We start from the raw sequence: 20,895 nt of genomic DNA on the forward strand, positions 1-20,895 counted from the left end.
GAACACCATACCTACTGTGAAGCATGGGGGTGGAAACATCATGCTTTGGGGCTGTTTTTCTGCAAAGGGACCAGGACGACTGATCCGTGTAAAGGACAGAATGAATGGGGCCATGTATCGTGAGATTTTGAGTGAAAACCGCCTTCCATCAGCAAGGGCATTGAAGATGAAACGTGGCTGGGTCTTTCAGCATGACAATGATCCCAAACACACTGCCCGGGCAACGAAGGAGTGGCTTCGTAAGAAGCATTTCAAGGTCCTGGAGTGGCCTAGCCAGTCTCCAGATCTCAACCACATAGAAAATCTTTGGAGGGAGTTGAAAGTCCGTGTTGCCCAGCAACAGCCCCAAAACATCACTGCTCTAGAGGAGATCTGCATGGAGGAATGGGCCAAAACACCAGCAACAGTGTGTGAAAACCTTGTGAAGACTTACAGAAAACGTTTGACCTCTGTCATTGCCAACAAAGGGTATATAACAAAGTATTGAGATAAACTTTTGTTATTGACCAAATACTTATTTTCCACCATAATTTGCAAATAAATTCATTAAAAATGCTACAATGTGATTTTCTGGAATTTTTTTCTCATTTTGTCTGTCATAGTTGAAGTGTACCTATGATGACAATTACAGGCCTCTCTCATCTTTTTAAGTGGGAGAACTTGCACAATTGGTGGCTGACTAAATACTTTTTTGCCCCACTGTATATACATTTTCAATGTAGCAAATTTTCCAATATATTGTTGAACTTTACATAACATATATACTACGGGAATATCAAAGTTCCAGAGTTAATATACTCTACAGGCATATCAAAGTTCCAAGTTATCAAATCTTCCAGCCAGTAGAATTACTTCTTACCCCTGAGGCAATCATTAAGTGTGAGTCATTTTATGTCTTTTTAGATGGGCTGGTCTTCGGTATCCTTTTGCACACTGAGAGCATTTATACGGTCTCTCTCCTGTGTGGATAAGCTCATGGCTAGTCAGTTGGGTTTGTTCGACGAATCCTTTGCCACACTCAAAGCATTTATATGGTCTCTCACTAGTGTGAGTCCATCTGTGTCTCTTAAGGTCTCTGGAAAAGCCGAAACATTTGTCACACTGAGAGCACTGATAAGGCTTTTCTCCTGGGTGGGTTTTCTGGTGTGCTTTTAGACTGGCTGGTGTTCGGTATCCTTTTCCACACTGAGAGCATTTATATGGTCTCTCTCCTGTGGGGATCGTTTCATGGCTGGTCAGATGGGTTTGTCTTCGGAATCCTTTCCCACATCTTTTTTTATGTTTTTTGAGTGAATCAGCAAAGACGTAGCTCTTCCCACAGTCTGCACAGTGATATGGCTTCTCTCCTGTATGACTCCTCTGATGCTTTTCCATAACATATTTATTGGAGAAGCTCTTGCCACATTGCGGGCATGTGGCTGGGGGCAGCTGTGAACACTTCTTTTTTGTTGCTATTATTTCCCCAGACTTCAGCAGAGCAATGTACTCTTCAGGGTGGGCCCTCTTGAGATGCCCATGGAAAAAACGTTCTATGGTGAAACCAAGTGTACAATGGGGGCATGGGTAGAAGGAGGACCCCCCTTTAGATTCACCTAAAGGAAATAGAAAAAAACATCAAATATAGAACCATAGTTATTGAGCTATGAAACATGCCACGTGTTCTGTACATGTAACACATTATTATATCTCTACACCCATAGCAGCAGAAAGTAGGGATGCTGAAGGTGCTGCAGCACCCTCTGAAAAATCTGAAAAAATAATATTAATACAAAAAAAACTCTTATTTTTAGAAGAAACCCCCACCCCACAAAAGTAGTGCACTGGGCCTTTTACTAGTATTAGCGGACCAATATAGACATCTGTAGTGCAGGCAAAACAACTATTCAGCATCTCTGCTTTGGCAAAAAAGGTAGTTTAAATAATTAAGAACATTATCTTGCAGGATTCAATAGTTGGAATTGTAAGAGTTGTTGCCCGGTCACTGCGATTGTCATTCTAATTGATGATTGTCACCATCAATCACCACATTCTTTTGGAGAGATTGGAAACCCAAATTGTTCTACACGAACAAGTTCTGGCCTGGTTTAGATCTTTTCTGCGGAAAGATATCAGTTTGTCTCTGTGGATGGTTTGTCCTCTGACAAATCAATTGTACGTTTCGGTGTTCCTCAAGGTTCCGTTTCAGGACCACTATTGTTTTCACTATATATTTTACCTCTTGGTGATGTCATTCGGAAACATAATGTTAACTTTCACTGCTATGCAGATGATACACAGCTGTACATTTCGATGAAACATGGTGAAGTCCCAAAATTGGCCTCACTGGAAGCTTGTGTTTCAGACATAAGGAAGTGGATGGCGGCAAATCTTTTACGTTTAAACTCGGACAAAACAGAGATGCTAGTTCTAGGTCCGAAGAAACAAAGAGATCTTCTGTTGGATCTGACAATTAATCTTGATGGTTGTACAGTCATGTCAAATAAAACTCTGAAGGACCTCTGCATTACTCTGGACCCCGATCTCTCTTTTGACGAACATATCAAGACAATATCAAAAGACAGCTTTTTTCCATCTACGTAACATTACAAAAATCTGACATTTTCTGTCCAAAAATGACGCAAGAAAAGTTAATCCATGCTTTTGTCACTTCTAGATTAGACTACTGCAATGCTCTACTTTCCGGGTACCCAGATAAAGCATTAAATACATTTCAGTTAGTGCTAAACATGGCTGCTAGAATCTTGACTTGAACTAAAAAATGTGATCATATTACTCCAGTGCTAGCCTCTCTACACTGGATTCCTGTTAAGGCTAGGGCTGATTTCAAGGTTTTACTGATAACCTACAAAGGATTACATGGGCTTGCTCCTACCTATCTTTCCGATTTGGCCATGCTGTACATAAAGACACGTACCCTACGGTCACAAGACGCAGGACTCCTTATTGTCCCTAGAATTTCTAAGCAAACAGCTGGAGGCAGGGCTTTCTCCTATAGAGCTCAATTTTTATGGAATGGTCTGCCTATCCATGTGAGAGAAGCAGTCTCAGCCTCGACCTTTAGGTCTTTATTGAAGACTCATCTCTTCAGTAGGTCCTATGATTGAGTGTATTCTGGCCCAGGGGTGTGAAGGTGAAGGGAAAGGCACTGGAGTGACAAACCTCCCTTGCTGTCTATGCCTGGCCGGTTCCCCCCTCTCCACTGGGATTCTCTGCCTCTAACCCTATTATGGGGGCTGAGTCACTGGCTTACTGGTGCTCTTCCATGCCGTCCCTAGGAGGGGTGCGTCATTTGAGTGGGTTGAGTCACTGACGTGATCTTCCTGTCCGGATTGGCGCCCCCCTCGGGTTCGTACCATGGTGGAGATCTTCGTGGGCTATACTCAGCCTTGTCTCAGGGTAGTAAGTTGGTGATTTGAAGATATCACTCTAGAGGTGTGGGGGCTGTGCTTTGGCAATGCGGGTGGGGTTATATCCTGCCTGGTTGGCCGGGTCAGGGGGTATCGTCGGACGGGGCCGCAATAGTTTATGTGTCGGGGGGCTAGGGTCAGTCTGTTATATCTGGAGTATTTTTCCTGTCTTATCCTGTGTCCTGTGTGAATTTAAGTATGCTCTAATTCTCTCCCTCTCCTCCCGGTGGACCTGAGCCCTAGGACCATGCCTCAGGACTACCTGGCCTGATGACTCCTTGCTGTCCCCAGTCCACCTGGTCGTGCTGCTGCTCCAGTTTCAACTGTTCTGCCTGCGGCTATGGAACCCTGACCTGTTCACCGGACGTGCTACCTTGTCCCGGACCTGCTGTTTTCGTCTCTCTCTCTCTCTACCGCACCTGCTGTCTCTAACTCTGAATGCTCGGCTATGAAAAGCCAACTGACATTTACTCCTGAGGTGCTGACCTCTTGCACCCTCTACAACCACTGCGATTATTATTATTTGATCCTGCTGGTCATCCATGAACATTTGAACATCTTGGCCATGTACTGTTATAATCTCCCCCTGGCACAGCCAGAAGAGGACTGACCACCCCTCAGAGCCTGGTTCCTCTCTAGGCATCTTCCTAGGTTCTTGCCTTTCTAGGGAGTTTTTCCTAGCCACCGTGCTTCTACATTTGCATTGCTTGATGTTTAGGGTTTTAGGCTGATGTAAAAGGATGTTCCCCAATGCTGGAAGGGGGGCCTCGATTGAATTTTTTTGGGAAACCCTGTATTAGCGAACTGATATAGACGTCTTCAGCATGGGCCCCAAAAAGATTCTGCACCCCCCACTGCAAAACAATCACAGCACACCCACCCCCAAACTACTTCCCACAGCTATATCTACACCACAACTGCAACCCATCCCACCAATGGTACTCACTGAAATCGACAGCATTAGCTTTCACATCTGTAACTGGCATCATCACTGGATCAATCCTGCTACAATCTTCAATCTTTAAACCTCCTGAAATGTCACTCTCATGGTTTTCACAGTCCTTTGAAACAGAGAAGAGGATTCAGTTCAGTCAGAAAGTCAGTTACCTTCAAGAATTGGGGAAATACTAACTTGGCCCCAAAGCTAAGTTTGTGGATTGGGGTACACAGCTTTTAATAGGTAGGGTGCAGAACAGTCAAAACAACTTGTGGAATGAAGAAACTTTTAAATTGACCCTACAAGAAGCTAACCCTACAAAACATCTCAAAGTGTGTATTTCACTAAGTACATTATTAAAAGCTTGAACTCACTTTCACATTATCACTTTCCATCTCACTGTCCTCTGTATCTGAGCATGATGATGATGTTTCCAATGGTTCCCAAGGCACTGGCACTTTCACAACATCCTCATCTTCTGACTTCAACCAGTCTTCATTCTCTTCTTTCTTCACTGTAATTAAGGCAACTTCCTCTTCATCTACTGGCAGAATGGAGCATTCTTCAGACTCCTCTTTGACTGGGACTGGAGAAGGCAGCACCTGACACAGAGAAAACATAATTCTAACAACAACTCTGGGCCTTGTAAGTGGGCTTGCAAAATGTTGAGTAGCTACAAACCTTTACTTTGAGATATGTCATGCCTTTATGTCCACGCTCTTGCTCTGTGACTCCATAGATGTCTGAAACTGTGCTAAATGAGGGATCTTGTTCATCAGGGTCCTCCTTTTGACAGACCTGGGATGTTTCAACTCCTAACGACACAGCTGAAATCGGACATTCTTCAGCCTCCTCTTTAACCTCACTCCAATGCAGTGAGTGATCCTAGAACAGAACATGGTTGGTGAATAAACTCAACTTGACCAATAAAACGTGTTAATGGATTGTTTAAGCTATTGTAAAATGTAATTGTTTCTCACTTTGAAGAATGCATAAAATATGGTTTAACATACAAAAAGCTCTTCTGGTTGACCACTGCTTTCATATGTCCCATATTTATCCATTGGATCCATCTTCAGTAGACGATGAACAGACTCGTGACCTGTCAAAAACAAAACAAACCACCCAAAAGTTAAATAAGATCAAAAGGCTCAACAAAGCCCATATGAAAGTCAACAACGGCACCAATGTTGGCGTTAGCAAAGGGAAATTCCATAGTAACGGAATTATGCTGAGATTGATATTTTTCACTTTGAAATGTATGTCAAACAAAAACAGTCACCCGAACAGTCTGGCGATTATTTACTTTTAGTGTTGAAAAGCGATATCCCAAGTATACAGTGCATTCGGAAAGTATTCAGACCCCCAGACCCCTTGATTACAGCCTTATTCTGAAATGGATTAAATTGTTTCCCCCCCTCATCGATCTACAAACAATACCCCATAATGACAAAGCAAAACCAGGATTATATAGATTTTTGCAAAACTAGGTTTCCTCTTGATGTGACGCTTGGCATTTAGGCCAAAGAGTTCAATCTTGGTTTCATCAGACCAGAGAATATTGTTTCTTATGGTCTGAGAGTCCTTTAGTGCGTTTTGGCAAACTCCAAGCGGGCTGTCATGTGCCTTTTACTGGGGAGTGGCTTCCATCTGGCCACTCTAACATAAAGGCCTGATTGCTGGAGTGCTGCAGAGATGGTTGTCCTTCTGGAAGGTTCTCCCATCTCAACAGATGGCTTGAGCAGGTGGACCTTGCGTGCGCTGCAGGATTTTAATCCATGACGGCGTAGTGTGTTACTAATGGTTTTCTTTGAGACTGTGGTCCCAGCTCTCTTCAGGTCATTGACCAGGTCCTGCCGTGTAGTTCTGGGCTGATCCCTCACCTTCCTCATGATCATTGATGCCCCACGAGGTGAGATCTTGCATGAAGCCCCAGACCGAGGGTGATTGACAGTCATCTTGAACTTCTTCCATTTTCTAATAATTGCGCCAACAGTTGTTGCCTTCTCACCAAGCTGCTTGCCTATTGTCCTGTAGCCCATCACAGCCTTGTGCAGGTCTACAATTTTATCCCTGATGTCCTTACACAGCTTTCTGGTCTTGGCCATTGTGGAGAGGTTGGAGTCTGTTTGATTGAGTGTGTGGACAGGTGACTTTTATACAGGTAACGAGTTCAAACAGGTGTAGTTAATACAGGTAATGAGTGGAGAACAGGAGGGCTTCTTAAAGAAAAACTAACAGGTCTGTGAGAGACGGAATTCTTACTGGTTGGTAGGTGATCAAATACTTATGTCATGCAATAAAATGCAAATTAATTACTTAAAAATCATACAATGTGATTTTCTGGATTTTTGTCTCTTACAGTTGAAGTGTACCTATGATAAAAATTACAGACCTCTACATGCTTTGTAAGTAGGAAAACCTGCAAAATCGGCAGTGTATCAAATACTTGTTCTCCCCACTGTATGCAGGTTTAAAAATATATACTTCTGTGTATTGATTTTAAGAAAGGCTTTGATGTTTATGGTTAGGTACAGTCGTGCAACGATTGTGCTTTTTTCGCAAATGCACTTTTGTTAAATCATCCCCCGTTTGGCGAAGTTGGCTGTCTTTGTTAGGAAGAAATAGTCTTCACACAGTTCGCAACGAGCCAGGCGGCCCAAACTGATGCATATACCCTGACTCTGTTGCAAGAGAAATGACACAATTTCCCTAGTTAAAAGAAATTCATGTTAGCAGGCAATATTAACTAAATATGCAGGTTTAAAAATATATACTTGTGCATTGATTTTAAGAAAGGCATTGATGTTTATGGTTAGGTACTAGAGGTCGACCGATTAATCGGAATGGCCGATTAATTAGGGCCGATTTCAAGTTTTCATAACAATCGGAAATCGTTTTTTTTTTACACCTTTATTTAATCTTTATTTAACTAGGCAAGTCAGTTAAGAACACATTCGTATTTTCAATGACGGCCTAGGAACGGGGCAGAACGACAGAGTTTTAACCTTGTCAGCTCGGGGGATCCCATCATGCAACCTAACAGTTAACTAGTCCAATGCTCTAACACCTGATTACATTGCACTCCACGAGGAGCCTGCCTGTTACGCGAATGCAGTAAGCTAAGGTAAGTTGCTAGCTAGCATTAAACTTATCTTATAAAAAACAATCAATCAATGACTGTCATTGCTCCAATGTGTACTTAACCATAAACATCAATGCCTTTCTTAAAATCAATACACAAGTATATATTTTTAAACCTGCATATTTAGCTAAAAGAAATCCAGGTTAGCAGGCAATATTAACCAGGTGAAATTGTGTCATTTCTCTTGCGTTCATTGCATGCAGAGTCAGGGTATATGCAACAATTTGGGCCGCCTGGCTCTTTGCGAACTAATTTGCCAGAATTTTACGTAATTATGACATAACATTGAAGGTTGTGCAATGTAACAGGAATATTTAGACTCATGGATGCCACCCGTTAGATAAAATACGGAACGGAATAAACGTTTTGTTTTCGAGGTGATAGTTTCCGGATTAGCCAAAGGTATATAGTTTAGAGAGAAATAGTAGACGCGTTATAATTCCTGTAATAACTTGCGGCTGAACTTGAAAGGGGTTCTTTCGTTATTTTACCGCTCATGTCTTCCATAGAGAATGTCTTGATCTACTTCAAATAAGGTCTGTGTTTCGTGCAGGCTTAAACCGCCTCTGCGTTTTGATACCAGTGTAAATCTCACTAGGATAAGGTAACGTTTGTCAACATATTTTATAAATCCACTCTACAAAAAAAATGATCTTCGCTTATATTTAGCCAATATTGACCAGAGTTACCTTGTCCTATGGATATCTACACAGTTATAAAATTGGCAAGGTGGTGTAAGCCTACACGAAACACAGACCTTATTTTAAGTGAATCTAAAAATATCCTATGGAATAAATGAAGGAACCGCTTTTCAGATTTTGCTAGAAGGTGTCATGGGAATTATGACTCGCACTTTGGTAGTCAATTCTTACCATGCCCATTATTAAAATAGGATTTCCTGCATATAGAAATTACAGTTTTTGTTTTCAACATTCATCACACTTAAACTCTATTTTTATTCAAACAGTTGGGAGTATTTGTCTCCTAAGCAGACTCTTCAGTATCATTGTCACTTCAGAGCTGTGTGTGTGTATTTATGTATTATATTAAGTTAAAATAAAAGTGTTCATTGTTCATTCAGTATTGTTGCAATTGTCATTATTACAAAAATGTGTGTGTGTGTATGATATATATATATATAAAAATACATTTTTTTATTTTTTTTTATCGGCCGATTAATCGGTATCGGCTTTTTTTGTCCTCCAATAATCGGTATCGGCGTTGAAAAATCATAATCGGTCGACCTCTATTAGGTACACGTTGGATCAACGACAGTCCTTTTTCGCGAATGTGCATCGATTATATGCAACGCAGGACACGCTAAATAAACTAGTAATATCACCAACCATGTGTAGTTAACTAGTGATTATGATTGATTAATTGCTTTTTATAAGATAAGTTTAATGCTATCTAGCAACTTACCTTGGCTTCTTACTGCATTCGCGTAACAGGCAGGCTCCTCGTTCTGCCCCTGAACAAGGCAGTTAACCCACCTAGGCCGTCATTGAAAATAAGAATGTGTTCTTAACTGACTTGCCTAGTTAAATAAAGGTGTACATTTAAAAAAAAAATACCGATGTCCAAAAATACCGATTTCCGATTGTTATGAAAACTTGAAATCGGCTCGAATTAATCGGCCATTCCGATTAATCGGTCGACCTCTAGTTTTAAGCAGACCACCATAGTCCCTGTGCCCGAGAACACTAAGGTAACCTGCCTAAATGACAACCGACCCATAGCACTCACATCTGTAGCCATGAAGTGCTTTGAAAGGCTGGTCATAGATCACATCAACACCATTATCCCAGAAAACCTAGACCCACTCCAATATGTATACCGCTCCAACAGATCCACCAAAGATGCCATCTCTTATTGCACTCCAGCACTGCCCTTTCCCACCTGGACAAAAGGAACACCTATGAGAGAATGCTAGTCATTGACTACAGCTCAGCGTTCAATACCATAGTGCTCTGAAAGCTCATCAATAAGCTAAGGACTCTGGGACTAAACACCTCCCTCTGCAACTGGATCCTGGACTTCCTGAAATAAATCATTCTCTCTACTATTATTCTGACATTTCACATTCTTAAAATAAAGTGGTGATCCTAACTGACCTAAGACAGGGAATTTTTACTAGGATTAAATGTCAGGAATTGTGAAAACTTGAGTTTATATGTATTTGGCTAAGGTGTATGTAAACTTCTGACCTCAACTGTACATATTACCTAAATTCCCTCGACAAACCGGTGCACCCGCACATTGACTCCCTGTATATAGCCACAGTGTTGTTGGATGGTTGCTTGGACAGTCGCTTAGGCTGTATTTGGCTGTTATTGTTGAAAACACTATTTCAGATGCAGCAGCTGGGTTAGCTACTTAGCTAGCTAGCATTGCTAATATTAGCAACAATGATACAGGCTTCAATCATGAGAGACTAGTGATTTGCCTGTACATGTTCTAATAAATGTCTAAAAGCCCTACATGTTGTTTGGACTGTTGTTAAAGACAGTCGCTTAGAATAAATTTAGCTGTTATTGTTGCAAACACTTATTTAGAACGTAGCAGTCACTGCTAGCATGCGAGCTAACCATCAGATACATTAACTTACGGTTAGCATTCGTTAGCATCTACATTTTAATTATTTCTTAGTGTAATGCAGTTGATTGGTGACAATGACATGAACATATATTCAGCGTCATATTCATGCAAGCATTAAAATATGATTACAACCCAAAAATAATGTGAAATGTACACCTGAATAAATCAAGCTCAGAGCTCTGTTAGTTGTAATTCACAATCGCAGTTATTGTTTAGGGTCCAGAGTTTTACCTTGTTAGGTTAGCCTACCAGATCAGGAAAAACTCTGGGTCCCAGGAAAACAGCCCCCCCACCCACCACTCTGGGACCTGTGGAGCCACCTGTGAAATTCCCACACAATGTTACAAATGAAGAAACATATCCTATAAGTATGGTCTACTATCTCAAACTCTTGAGTTAGATTTAGTATCTTAAAATGTTTGACATTATATCTCAACATTTTGAGATATTACCGAACATTTTATTAATTTGCAGTGGCGGGAATGGGCTTCAATATATATCTGCTCAGATTCAAAGATGTCTGCAGAAAGAATGGGCAGTCTGCTTTAAAGTCAACTTTAGTTTGAAAAAAACTTTTGATTATCAAACTACATTAAGTGAAGTGGATTAACACTGGTAACAGAATGACATCCTGGGTCCCTGATTTGTACTACACAAATACTTATACTTATGGATTTTAATGTAATTCTATTCATGATGATGTAGCCTGAATAGGTACAAAGACGAAGAAAATATGTCATTTATGCTCTCATCAAGGTAATAACTTAGCAATTTGTATGGACATCTGAAAGGGTAATTAATAAAACTCAACACAATAAATCTATTTTCTTGGGCTTTTAGCCTGTGATTTTCTCAAACATGTATTCATTTTTATGTTTCTACTTTACCTCCTCATAATTCTCCTTTGCTTTTCATAATTTGTCAGTGGCATGGTGACAATCTGTGAATAATACATGAGTGGAATGAACGATGTACTATACAATGGAATCCATTTTTATTATGGAACTACTAGTATCAAGATGATAGCAATCAATTGATTCACCCATTCAAAACTGCATTTGAGAAAGGACACAACTGTATGTCCCTCTCCTGCCAATCAGAGACCCTCTTCATATTCAAACGCCATCAAGTGGATGTGTTGTATTCGAAACGTCCTAAGAGGGATAGATCCACCAAGATATCCCAGCTACATTTTATTATGACGGACCACACACAGAGAGACACTGTTTGCCTTCATTTGACACCCAATATGCTCTTATGAACTTCACATGTCGGTCCTTATGGGGTCTTATACCTACAGTTTTCAAACATGTAATGTTATAGCTAACGTTACACCCTTTGTTATAAAGTACTAGCACCATCTTTCTGTATCCAATTTGTAAGTCGCTCTGGATAAGAGCGTCTGCTAAATGACTTAAATGTAAATGTTAAGCACTAGTAAGTGGAATTGCCCTATGCTAACTAGCTAACTAACTAGATTAGTTATAGCTGGCAAACAGATGGCTCGTATAGTTAGCTACACACCCAACTTGTCATCAAATGGCAATATTATAAAGCTCATATGTTTAGATAAATACATAAAACATACTTACCTTTCGGTAGTTAGTTACATGGATGCTTAATTAACAGGAGTATCGGAGGGTCGTGGAATATTATTGTGGTTGTATATACGGAAACTCGAAAAGACCAAACTACCACCGAGTTTGAAAACACTTTCCTATTTTACTACCACCTACTGGGTATACATGAAAGTGAATCCTACCGCCCTACAGTTGTGTCACATAACGAAAAGGCCTAGCTTGAATGATTATGAAATAGAGACCAATGTACCAAGAATAACAGACCTTTAATGAGGTGGTATTGTATTACATTATTATATATTCATAATTTATTATTTATTCCCATCCTCCGACACCTACTCATTAAAGATGGGCTCCCGAGTGGCGGAGCGGTCTAAGGCACTGCATCTCTGTGCTAGAGGCATCACTACAGACCCTGGTTCAATTCCAGGCTGTATCACAACTGGCCGGGATTGGGAGTTCCATAGGGCGGAGCACAATTGGCCCAGCGTTGTTAGGGATTGACCGGGGTAGGCTGTCATTAAAATAAATAAAAAATCACCTTTATTTAACCAGGTAGGCTAGTTGAGAACAAGTTCTCATTTACAACTGCGACCTGGCCAAGATAAAGCAAAGCAGTGAAAAAAACAAACAGAGTTACACATGGGATAAACAGAAGTACAGTTAATAACACAATAAAAAAATCTATATACAGTGTGTGCAAATGGAGTAAGGAGGTGAGGCAATAAATAGGCCATAGTAGCGAAGTAATTACAATTTAGCAAATTAACACTGGAGTGATAGATGTGCAGATGATGATGTGCAAGTAGAAATACTGGTGTGCAAAAGAGCAAAAAAGTAAATAATAACAATATGGGGATGAGGTTGGTAGTTGGATGGGCTATTTACAGATGGGCTATGTATAGCTGCAGCGATCGGTAAGCTGCTCAGATAGCTGATGCTTAAAGTCAGTGAGGGAGATATAAGTCTCCAACTTCAGCGATTTTTGCAATTTGTTCCAGTCATTGGCAGCAAAGAACTGTAAGGAAAGGCCGCCAAAGAAGGTGTTGGCTTTGGGGATGACCAGTGAGATATACCTGCTGGAGCGCGTGCTAAGGGTGGGTGTTGTTATGGTGACCAGTGAGCTGAGATACGGTGGAGCTTTACCTAGCAAAGACTTATAGATGACCTGGAGCCAGTGGGTCTGGCGACGAATATGTAGCAAGGGCCAGCCGACGAGAGCATACAGGTCACAGTGGTGGGTGGTATATGGGGCTTTGGTGACAAAACGGATGGCACTGTGATAGACTGCATCCAGTTTGCTGAGTAGAGTGTTGGAGGCTATTTTGTAAATGACATCACTGAAGTCGAGGATCAGTAGGATAGTCAGATTTACGAGGGTATGTTTGGCAGCGTGAGTGAAGGAGGCTTTGTTGCGAAATAGGAAGCCGATTCTAGATTTAATTTTGGATTGGAGATGCTTAATGTGAGTCTGGAAGGAGAGTTTACAGTCTAGCCAGACACCTAGGTATTTGTAGTTGTCCACATATTCTAAGTCAGAACCGTGCAGAGTAGTGATGCTAGTCGGGCGGGTGCGGGCAGCGATTGGTTGCATTTAGTTTTACTAGCGTTTAAGAGCAGTTGGAGGCCATGGAAGGAGTGTTGTATGGCATTGAAGCTCGTTTGGAGGTTTGTTAGCACAGTGTCCAAAGAAGGGCCAGATGTATACAGAATGGTGTCGTCTGCGTAGAGGTGGATCAAGGAATCACCAGCAGTAAGAGCGACATCATTGATATATACAGAGAAAAGAGTCGGCCCGAGAATTGAACCCTGTGGCACCCCCATAGAGACTGCCAGAGGTCCGGACAACAGGCCCTCCGATTTGACACACTGAACTCTATCTGAGAAGTAGTTGGTGAACCAGGCGAGGCAGTCATTTAAGAAACCAAGGCTGTTGAGTCTGCCGATAAGAATGCAGTGATTGACAGAGTCGAAAGCCTTTGCCAGGTCGATAAAGACAGCTGCACAGTACTGTCTTTTATCGATGGCGGTTATGATATTGTATAGTACCTTGAGGGTGACTGAGGTGCACCCCTGACCAGCTCGGAAACCGGATTGCACAGCAGAGAAGGTACGGTGGGAGTCGAAATGGTCAGTGATCTGTTTGTTAACTTGGCTTTCGAAGACTTTAGAAAGGCAGGGCAGGATGGATGGATTGTAAATAAGAATTAGTTCTAAACTGACTTGCCTAGTTAAATTGTCACGGCCGTCGAAAGAAGTGAACCAAAGTGCAGCGTGGTGAGCGTACATTTCCTTTATTTATAGAATGTCGCCAACAAAACAAGAAACAAAATAAACGACCATGAAGCTTACGAGGGCTAAGTGCCACTAACAAAAGTCAACTACCCACAATCACAGGTAGGAAAAAGGGCTGCCTAAGTATGATTCCCAATCAGAGACAATAGACAGCTGTCCCTGATTGAGAACCATACCCGGCCAAAACATAGAAAACACAAATCATAGAAATAAAGGACATAGAATGCCCATCCAAATCACACCCTGACCAAAACAAAAATAGACATAAAAAAGGCTCTCTAAGGTCAGGGCGTGACAGTACCCCCCCCCCCCCCCCCAAAGGTGCTGACTCCGGCCGCAAAACCTGAACCTATAGGGGAGGGTCTGGGTGGGCATCTATCCGCGGTGGCGGCTCTGGTGCGGGGACCCTCGTTGCCGACCCCGGACTGGGGACCCTCGTTGCGGGCCCCGGATTGAGGACCGTCGCTGGAGGCTCCGGACTGGGGACCGTCGCTGGAGACTCCAGACTGGGGACCCTTGTTGCGGGCCCCGGACTGGGGACCGTCGCTGGAGGCTCCCTGCCATGGATCATCATTGGAGGCTTCGTGCCATGGATCATCACTGGAGGCTTCGTGCTTTGGATCATCACTGGAGGCTTTGTGCCATGGATCATCACTGGAGGCTTCGTGCCATGGATCATCACTGGGCCGTGGAGACGCACTGGAGGTCTGGAGAGCAGAGCTGGCACAACCCGTCCTGGCTGGATGCTCACCCTAGCTCGGCAACTGCGGGGCGTTGGCACAGGACGCACTGGGCTGTGAGAGCGCACCGGAGACACAGTGCGCAGAGCCGGTGCAGGATATCCTGGACCGAAGAGACGCACTGGAGACCAGATGCGCTGAGCCGGCACCGTCCGTCCTGGCTGGATGCCCACTCTAGCCCGGCCGATGCGGGGAGCTGGAATATAGCGCACCGGGCTATGAGTGCGCACTGGAGACACACGGCGCAGAGTCGCATAACATGGGGCCTGACTAGTCACACTCTCCCCACGGTAAGCACGAGGAGTTGGCTCAGGTCTCCAACCTGACTCAGCCAATCTCCTCATGTGCCCCCCAATTTGGGGGGGGGGGGTGGCTTCTCGGGCTTCCGTGCTAGCCGTGTCTCCTCGTAACGCTGGACCCCCTTTCTAGCTGCCTCCGCCTTCCTAGCTGCTTCCACCTATTCCCATGGGTGGCGATCCTTCCCCGCCAGGATCTCCTCCCACGTCCAGGATCCTTTGCCATCCAGGATGTCCTCCCATGTCCAGTCCTCCTTACCACGCTGCTTGGTCTGTTTGTGGTGGGTAGTTCTGTCGCGGCCGTCGAAAGAAGTGGACCAAAGTGCAGCGTGGTGAGCGTACATTTCCTTTATTTATAGAATGTCGCCAACAAAACAAGAAACAAAATAAACGACCATGAAGCTTACGAGGGCTAAGTGCCACTAACAAAAGTCAACTACCCACAATCACAGGTGGGAAAAAGGGCTGCCTAAGTATGATTCCCAATCAGAGACAACGATAGACAGCTGTCCCTGATTGAGAACCATACCTGGCCAAAACATAGAAAACACAAATCATAGAAATAAAGGACATAGAATGCCCACCCAAATCACACCCTGACCAAACCAAAAAGAGACATAAAAAAGGCTCTCTAAGGTCAGGGCGTGACATAAATAAAGGTTCAATTGAAAAGATCATATCTATACTGCCACATAAATATTTTTGCAGAATCGTTGGTGAAGTTTTAAGTTCCCATCCTGATTGAACCCTTTCCCCACAGTTGTTTCCACTGTTTGTTCAGCTGTGAATGAGGAGATGGGTTATCTGGTGAGCCACAAAAACTTGTCACACTGAGTGCAGTGAAACGTCTTCTTCCCTGTGTGGCTCTGCTGGTGCCGTTTAAAGTTCCCCCTTAGGCCAAAGCTTTGTCCACACTCAGGAGCTATGGAAAGGACTCTCTCCACTGTGTGTCCAATGGGGTAGTCAATTCCCATTTCCTACCGAAAATGTTTTCACATTGGGGGCAACTGAACAGTTTGTCCCCTGTATGTGTCAACTGATGTCTTCTGAGATCTCTGGAAAAGCCCAAACATGTTTGACACTGAGAGCACTGATAAGGCTTAGGCTTTTCTACTTTGTGTGTTTTCTGGTGTGCATTGAGAATTTCCAGCTGGCCGGAGGACTTCTTACACACCTTGAAAAAACGTCATAAATATGTGTCACATATTTGTTTGCAAACAATGTAAAAAAAATATATAATAATTGAGTTAATAAAGCCTCATACAAACATGGTCTCTTCTTTGTTTTCTTGAGTAAGGCAGCTCAAAATGTAGGGGTTTCAGCCTAGCTCAGTGCTTTCTGTGATGGTGGGGCAGCCAGTGAAAAATATGGAGCGTAGGGGTTGGTAATGTTCTCTACTTGCGCCGTGATTGACTCAATGTTCTGTCACTCATGGGGACACTACGACACAACAAAATCTACAGGGAGAGGTCGAAAATTCAAGCCCCTTGGGTGCTGCCATAAAGTTACATTAGAAGTGCCCATCCAAGAAGGCTCAAGTTAATTGGCCACAGATAAAATGACGTCAAATCACGTTATATCTACCATAGCGTTGATTGGACTGATCATGTCAACGTCATACTTTCAAAATCTTAGCTAGCAAGCTAGCAGTCATCATCATGAATCAACTCGACAATCTACTGGCAAATCCCATTCAAGCCTTGTCTTATAAAGAGAAATTATAAAGAGAAACTATAGATAAAAATGTATCGGTGCTCATCGGCCATTGGACATAAACATTACACAACAAGTTGGAAATCGCAAATTCAACAATGAGTGGTTTGGAAGGAATCAGTGTCTAACTGCAAGCATAGCAAAGCAATCACTAGCCTGCTATTCATTGGAGTGGTTGTGTGGTCCAAGTCTGGGTTTAAGAGTCTCTTTCCCATGCTTAAAAGGATAAACAATCAACATTGGCCATGCTGTCCATACAGCATGACTTCTGCCGTGTTCAAAACAACTGGAAACTCACTGAAGTCTGAGATTTCCCAGTTGTGAGTTTCCAGTTGTTTTGAACATGGCAGAAGTCATGCTGTATGGACAGCATGGCCAATGTTGATTGTTTATCAATTTAAGCATGGGAAAGAGACTGGCAACTCTGAAAAAACAAGCTCCGACAGGGAAAATACGTTTTGAATGGTCATCCAACTTGGAATTCCAAGTTGGGAACTCGGGCCTCTTTCTAGATCTCCGACCTGAAGATCACTGACGTCATGATTTGACCTTGTTCTTATCAGAGTTCCCAGTTGTCTTGAAAGCACCATAAATCCAGAGAATCCGAGACTTTGATGACAACATTTGCCCATAAGGACTGCCACCCCACCTTCCTGTTCAAGTGAGCACAGCACAACAAGGTCTTGTGTGCTGCTGCATAAATTATGTAATATGCCAGGGAGATATGTATACTGTAGCTAAGAAAGTAATACTAAGTATATGTTGTGTAGTAGGCACATGTGCCTCACCCTAATAATAATAATAATTTGGTCCCTTTTCCCCTCATAACTTTGCCTACTGTCCTGACTTGGAGAAATGTCATCATTGATTATTATAAGAGCTTTCATTGTCTGCTTATATGCCCGTCGCAGAAATTCTTACACAGGGACACTCAAAGTCAATCTTAATTGAATCATTATTTATTGTCAGCGCGCTGGAGAGGTTCCAACAAACTTGATGCACCATGGTGAATGTCTGTTACGAGCTCTAACAGGGCAGTCGTATTAGTTCCCTTATATACTGACAAGTTATATTTGCATGATTTAGCTTATTCATCATTCATAATCAATGTTTGCTTCATTCATGTGATGACCAATACTGGGTCATGCATGTGACAGACCAATACCTCACAAGGCTTCTTCTCTCTAAGCTGAAACCTTGAAACTGAGATTTCCCTTTCTCTAAGGTTCTGGGCGTACTGCCAAATTGCAGATACTGAAAGTGAGGATTCGTTCAATCAGTCACTTGCATGAACACAGAAATTGATTTATACAAACATAACACAGAAATGTATTATTAGAAAAGCACAAACATAAAAATGTCCATCTCACCCCCTTTATTTATCCTACGGTTCTGACTTGGCGGACATGGAGAATACTGTAAGAACGACCCATGTTCTGAATTCTGTCGCTGTACATTTCAAAAGTGCTGTACATTTCTGTCGCTGTACATTTCAAAAGTGCAGAACAAATGGGGCGGCAGGTAGCCTCGTGGTTAGAGCGTTGGACTTGTAACCGAAAGGTTGCAAGATCAAATCCCCGAGCTGACAAGGTAAAAATATGTCGTTCTGCAACCCTGAACAAGGCAGTTAATCCAATGTTCCTAGGCCATCATTGAAAATAAGAATTTGTTCATTAACTGACTTGCCTAGTTAAATAAAAATATAGTTATATTGACCATGTACGTCCTAGCTCTTCATTAATGTCTTAATCGAAATGACAGATTGCCTCTTATGCACTCGTCATCCCCTTATGCCATAGTTTGTACATCTCAATTGTCAGTAGAAACCACATTTGTTTAAGCAAGTCAGCCATATCAGCTATGTTTTTTTAAAGGCAGTAAATTAGACTGAATGAACTATTTCGCTGCCAGACAAGGCTCCGCTGATAGCCAGGTGTAGCAGTGGTAAGGTGTTGGGACTACTGATGGGACTTTGTTGTTGGGACAGCTTTATGTAGGCCCTAACAGTTTGTGGGCACCATCTGCCACCCTTATAGTGCAATTTATGTATTGATTAGTGTTGTGTTGTGTAGTGGCTTTGCTGGCACACATCCAAAACATTTTTGGGGAGTTTGCCCCGCCAAGATTTACATGCTAAAATCGCCACTGGAAATGATCTTCATGGTTCTAGGTCTTCCCGGATTTAGCGACCAAAAGTATTTTCATTGTCCTTCGTATTCTGACCTGCTATAGTAAAGATACCATGAAAAAATGTCTAGCTGGAGCTCGTCTGAGCGGTTGGCTGTGAATGCCCTCACCCGCTAGTACACTTATACTGAGTCTGATTGGATCTGCCCACTATAATGTTGTCCGGTTAGAACATGATGTTGAGGCCCATAACTGTACTATTGATGGTCACCACCATACTTGTGTGGCTTTATTGAATTAGGAAACAGCATGTGAACAGTCCGTCAGCATCATACGTTTTCCTTCTTACAACGGCATGTAAACACTCAGACTTGATGTGGAGTCCTGGAGTGCGTCCAAGCGCCCTGATTGGTTGGCATGGGCGGGTGATTGACAGTCCTGAAGGCCAAACAGATTGAAATGGCCTGCCTTTTTTTTTACAACCATGGACATCTCTCTTAATTAAGGTCTCAGGAAAAGCCTAAACATTTGTCACACAGAGGACTGATAAGGCTTTTCTCCTGTGTGGGTTTTCTGGTGTGCTTTAAGAGTTTCTGGCTGGCCTAATGACTTCTTACACCTGAGGAAAAACCATACTTGACCTCTGTGATGGCGCCGACAGAGATGGTCGCCTCGCGTTCTTAGGAAACTATGCAGTATTTTTGTTAATTATTAATTATTTCTTACACTGTTACCCCAGGAAATCTTAATTCTTATTACAAACAGCCGGGAGGAACTATTGGATATAAGAGCAATGTCAACTTACCAACATTACGACCAGGAATACGACTTTCCCGAAGTGGATCCTCTGTTTGGACCACCACCCAGGACAATGGATCGGATCCCAGTAGGCAACCCAAAACAATGTCCAGTCTCTTGACAACAAGGTAGATGAAATTCGAGCAAGGGTTGCCATCCAGAGAGACTTGTAACTTTTTCTGTTTCAAGGAAACATGGCTCACTCGGGATAAGTTATCAGAGTCGGTACAGCCACCCATCTCTCTGGTAAGAAGAAGGGAGGGGGTGTATGCCTTATGATTAACGAGTCGTGGTGTGATCATAACAACATACAGGAACTCAAGTCCTTTTGTTCACCTGACCTAGAATTCCTTACAATCAAATGCCGACCGCATTATCAACTAAGAGAATTCTCTTCGATTATAATCACAGCCGTGTATATCCCCCCAAGCAGACACCTCGACGGCCCTGAAAGAACTTCATTGGACTCTATGTAAACTGGAAACCACATATCCCGAGGCTGCATTGATTGTAGCTGGGGATTTTAACAAGGCTAATCTGAAAACAAGGCTCCCTAAATTTTATCAGCATATCGAACGCGCAACCCGGGCTGGCAAAATTCTGGATCATTGCTACTCTAACTTCCGTGACGCATACAATGCCCTCCTTCGCCCCCCTTTCGGCAAATCTGACCACGACTCCATTCCCATCTTCAGCAGATTATGAACAGACTCGTGACTTGTCAACAACAAAACAATCCACCCAAATGTAAAAAAAGATCAAAAGGCTCAACAACAAATCCAAATTTATAGGCAACCATAGCTAGGTTTCAATCTAATTGGCGACAGATTTTCATGTGAATATTCTAAAACCGCATAAAAACAACATGCACATTTTCCCACCAGTGAAGTGTTTCCATTAAATGTACTTGTTGCAGAGAAAATACTGTCTATGATGCAGTTAAATTCCCATGTACGGAATAAAAAAATACAAGTTAAATAGCTTTCCATCTCATTTTCTCATAAACATTTTGCGTTATATATCGAGTGTGCCCACTCCGATATTTGCACATATTTGCATTATGGACTAAAGAGCAATATTCTTTTTATTTGTCAAATGGCAGCCAAGCGTCAATCATCATGTTACCAGAATAAGACCCTCAATATTTATTGGAAAGGATTATCAAGTATATCACCTTGCACCACCCTGAGAAATGGCGGTGGAAACACCTTTATGGGCAAATATTTATATAATTGTCACGACTGTTTGAAGAAGAGGAC

The 20,895-nt window shown here is 42.5% G+C and overlaps 1 protein-coding gene across 6 annotated transcripts; it reads right to left on the minus strand.

Moving 5' to 3' along the window:
- Positions 1 to 613: 613 nt before the first annotated feature.
- LOC139541208 (zinc finger protein 100-like) lies at positions 614 to 11,812 on the minus strand. Of its 6 annotated transcripts, none has more exons than XM_071345608.1 (7): positions 11,680 to 11,774; positions 8,912 to 8,982; positions 5,358 to 5,446; positions 5,032 to 5,229; positions 4,719 to 4,946; positions 4,354 to 4,468; positions 661 to 1,592 (listed from the first exon to the last, which is right to left on the minus strand). In XM_071345608.1, the coding sequence occupies exons 3-7, from the start codon at positions 5,415 to 5,417 to the stop codon at positions 874 to 876; spliced, it is 1,320 nt and encodes a 439-aa protein (XP_071201709.1). In that variant the 5' UTR covers positions 5,418 to 5,446; positions 8,912 to 8,982; positions 11,680 to 11,774; the 3' UTR covers positions 661 to 873. The 6 variants fall into 6 exon arrangements, with proteins under 6 accessions (XP_071201708.1, XP_071201709.1, XP_071201706.1 ...); XM_071345605.1 differs by having other exon boundaries at positions 5,026 to 5,229; positions 11,680 to 11,764; XM_071345607.1 differs by lacking the exon at positions 8,912 to 8,982 and having other exon boundaries at positions 614 to 1,592; positions 11,680 to 11,812.
- Positions 11,813 to 20,895: the final 9,083 nt, after the last annotated feature.

Source organism: Salvelinus alpinus, chromosome 16 (assembly GCF_045679555.1).
Source record: "Salvelinus alpinus chromosome 16, SLU_Salpinus.1, whole genome shotgun sequence".
Classification (NCBI taxonomy): Eukaryota; Metazoa; Chordata; class Actinopteri; order Salmoniformes; family Salmonidae; genus Salvelinus; species Salvelinus alpinus.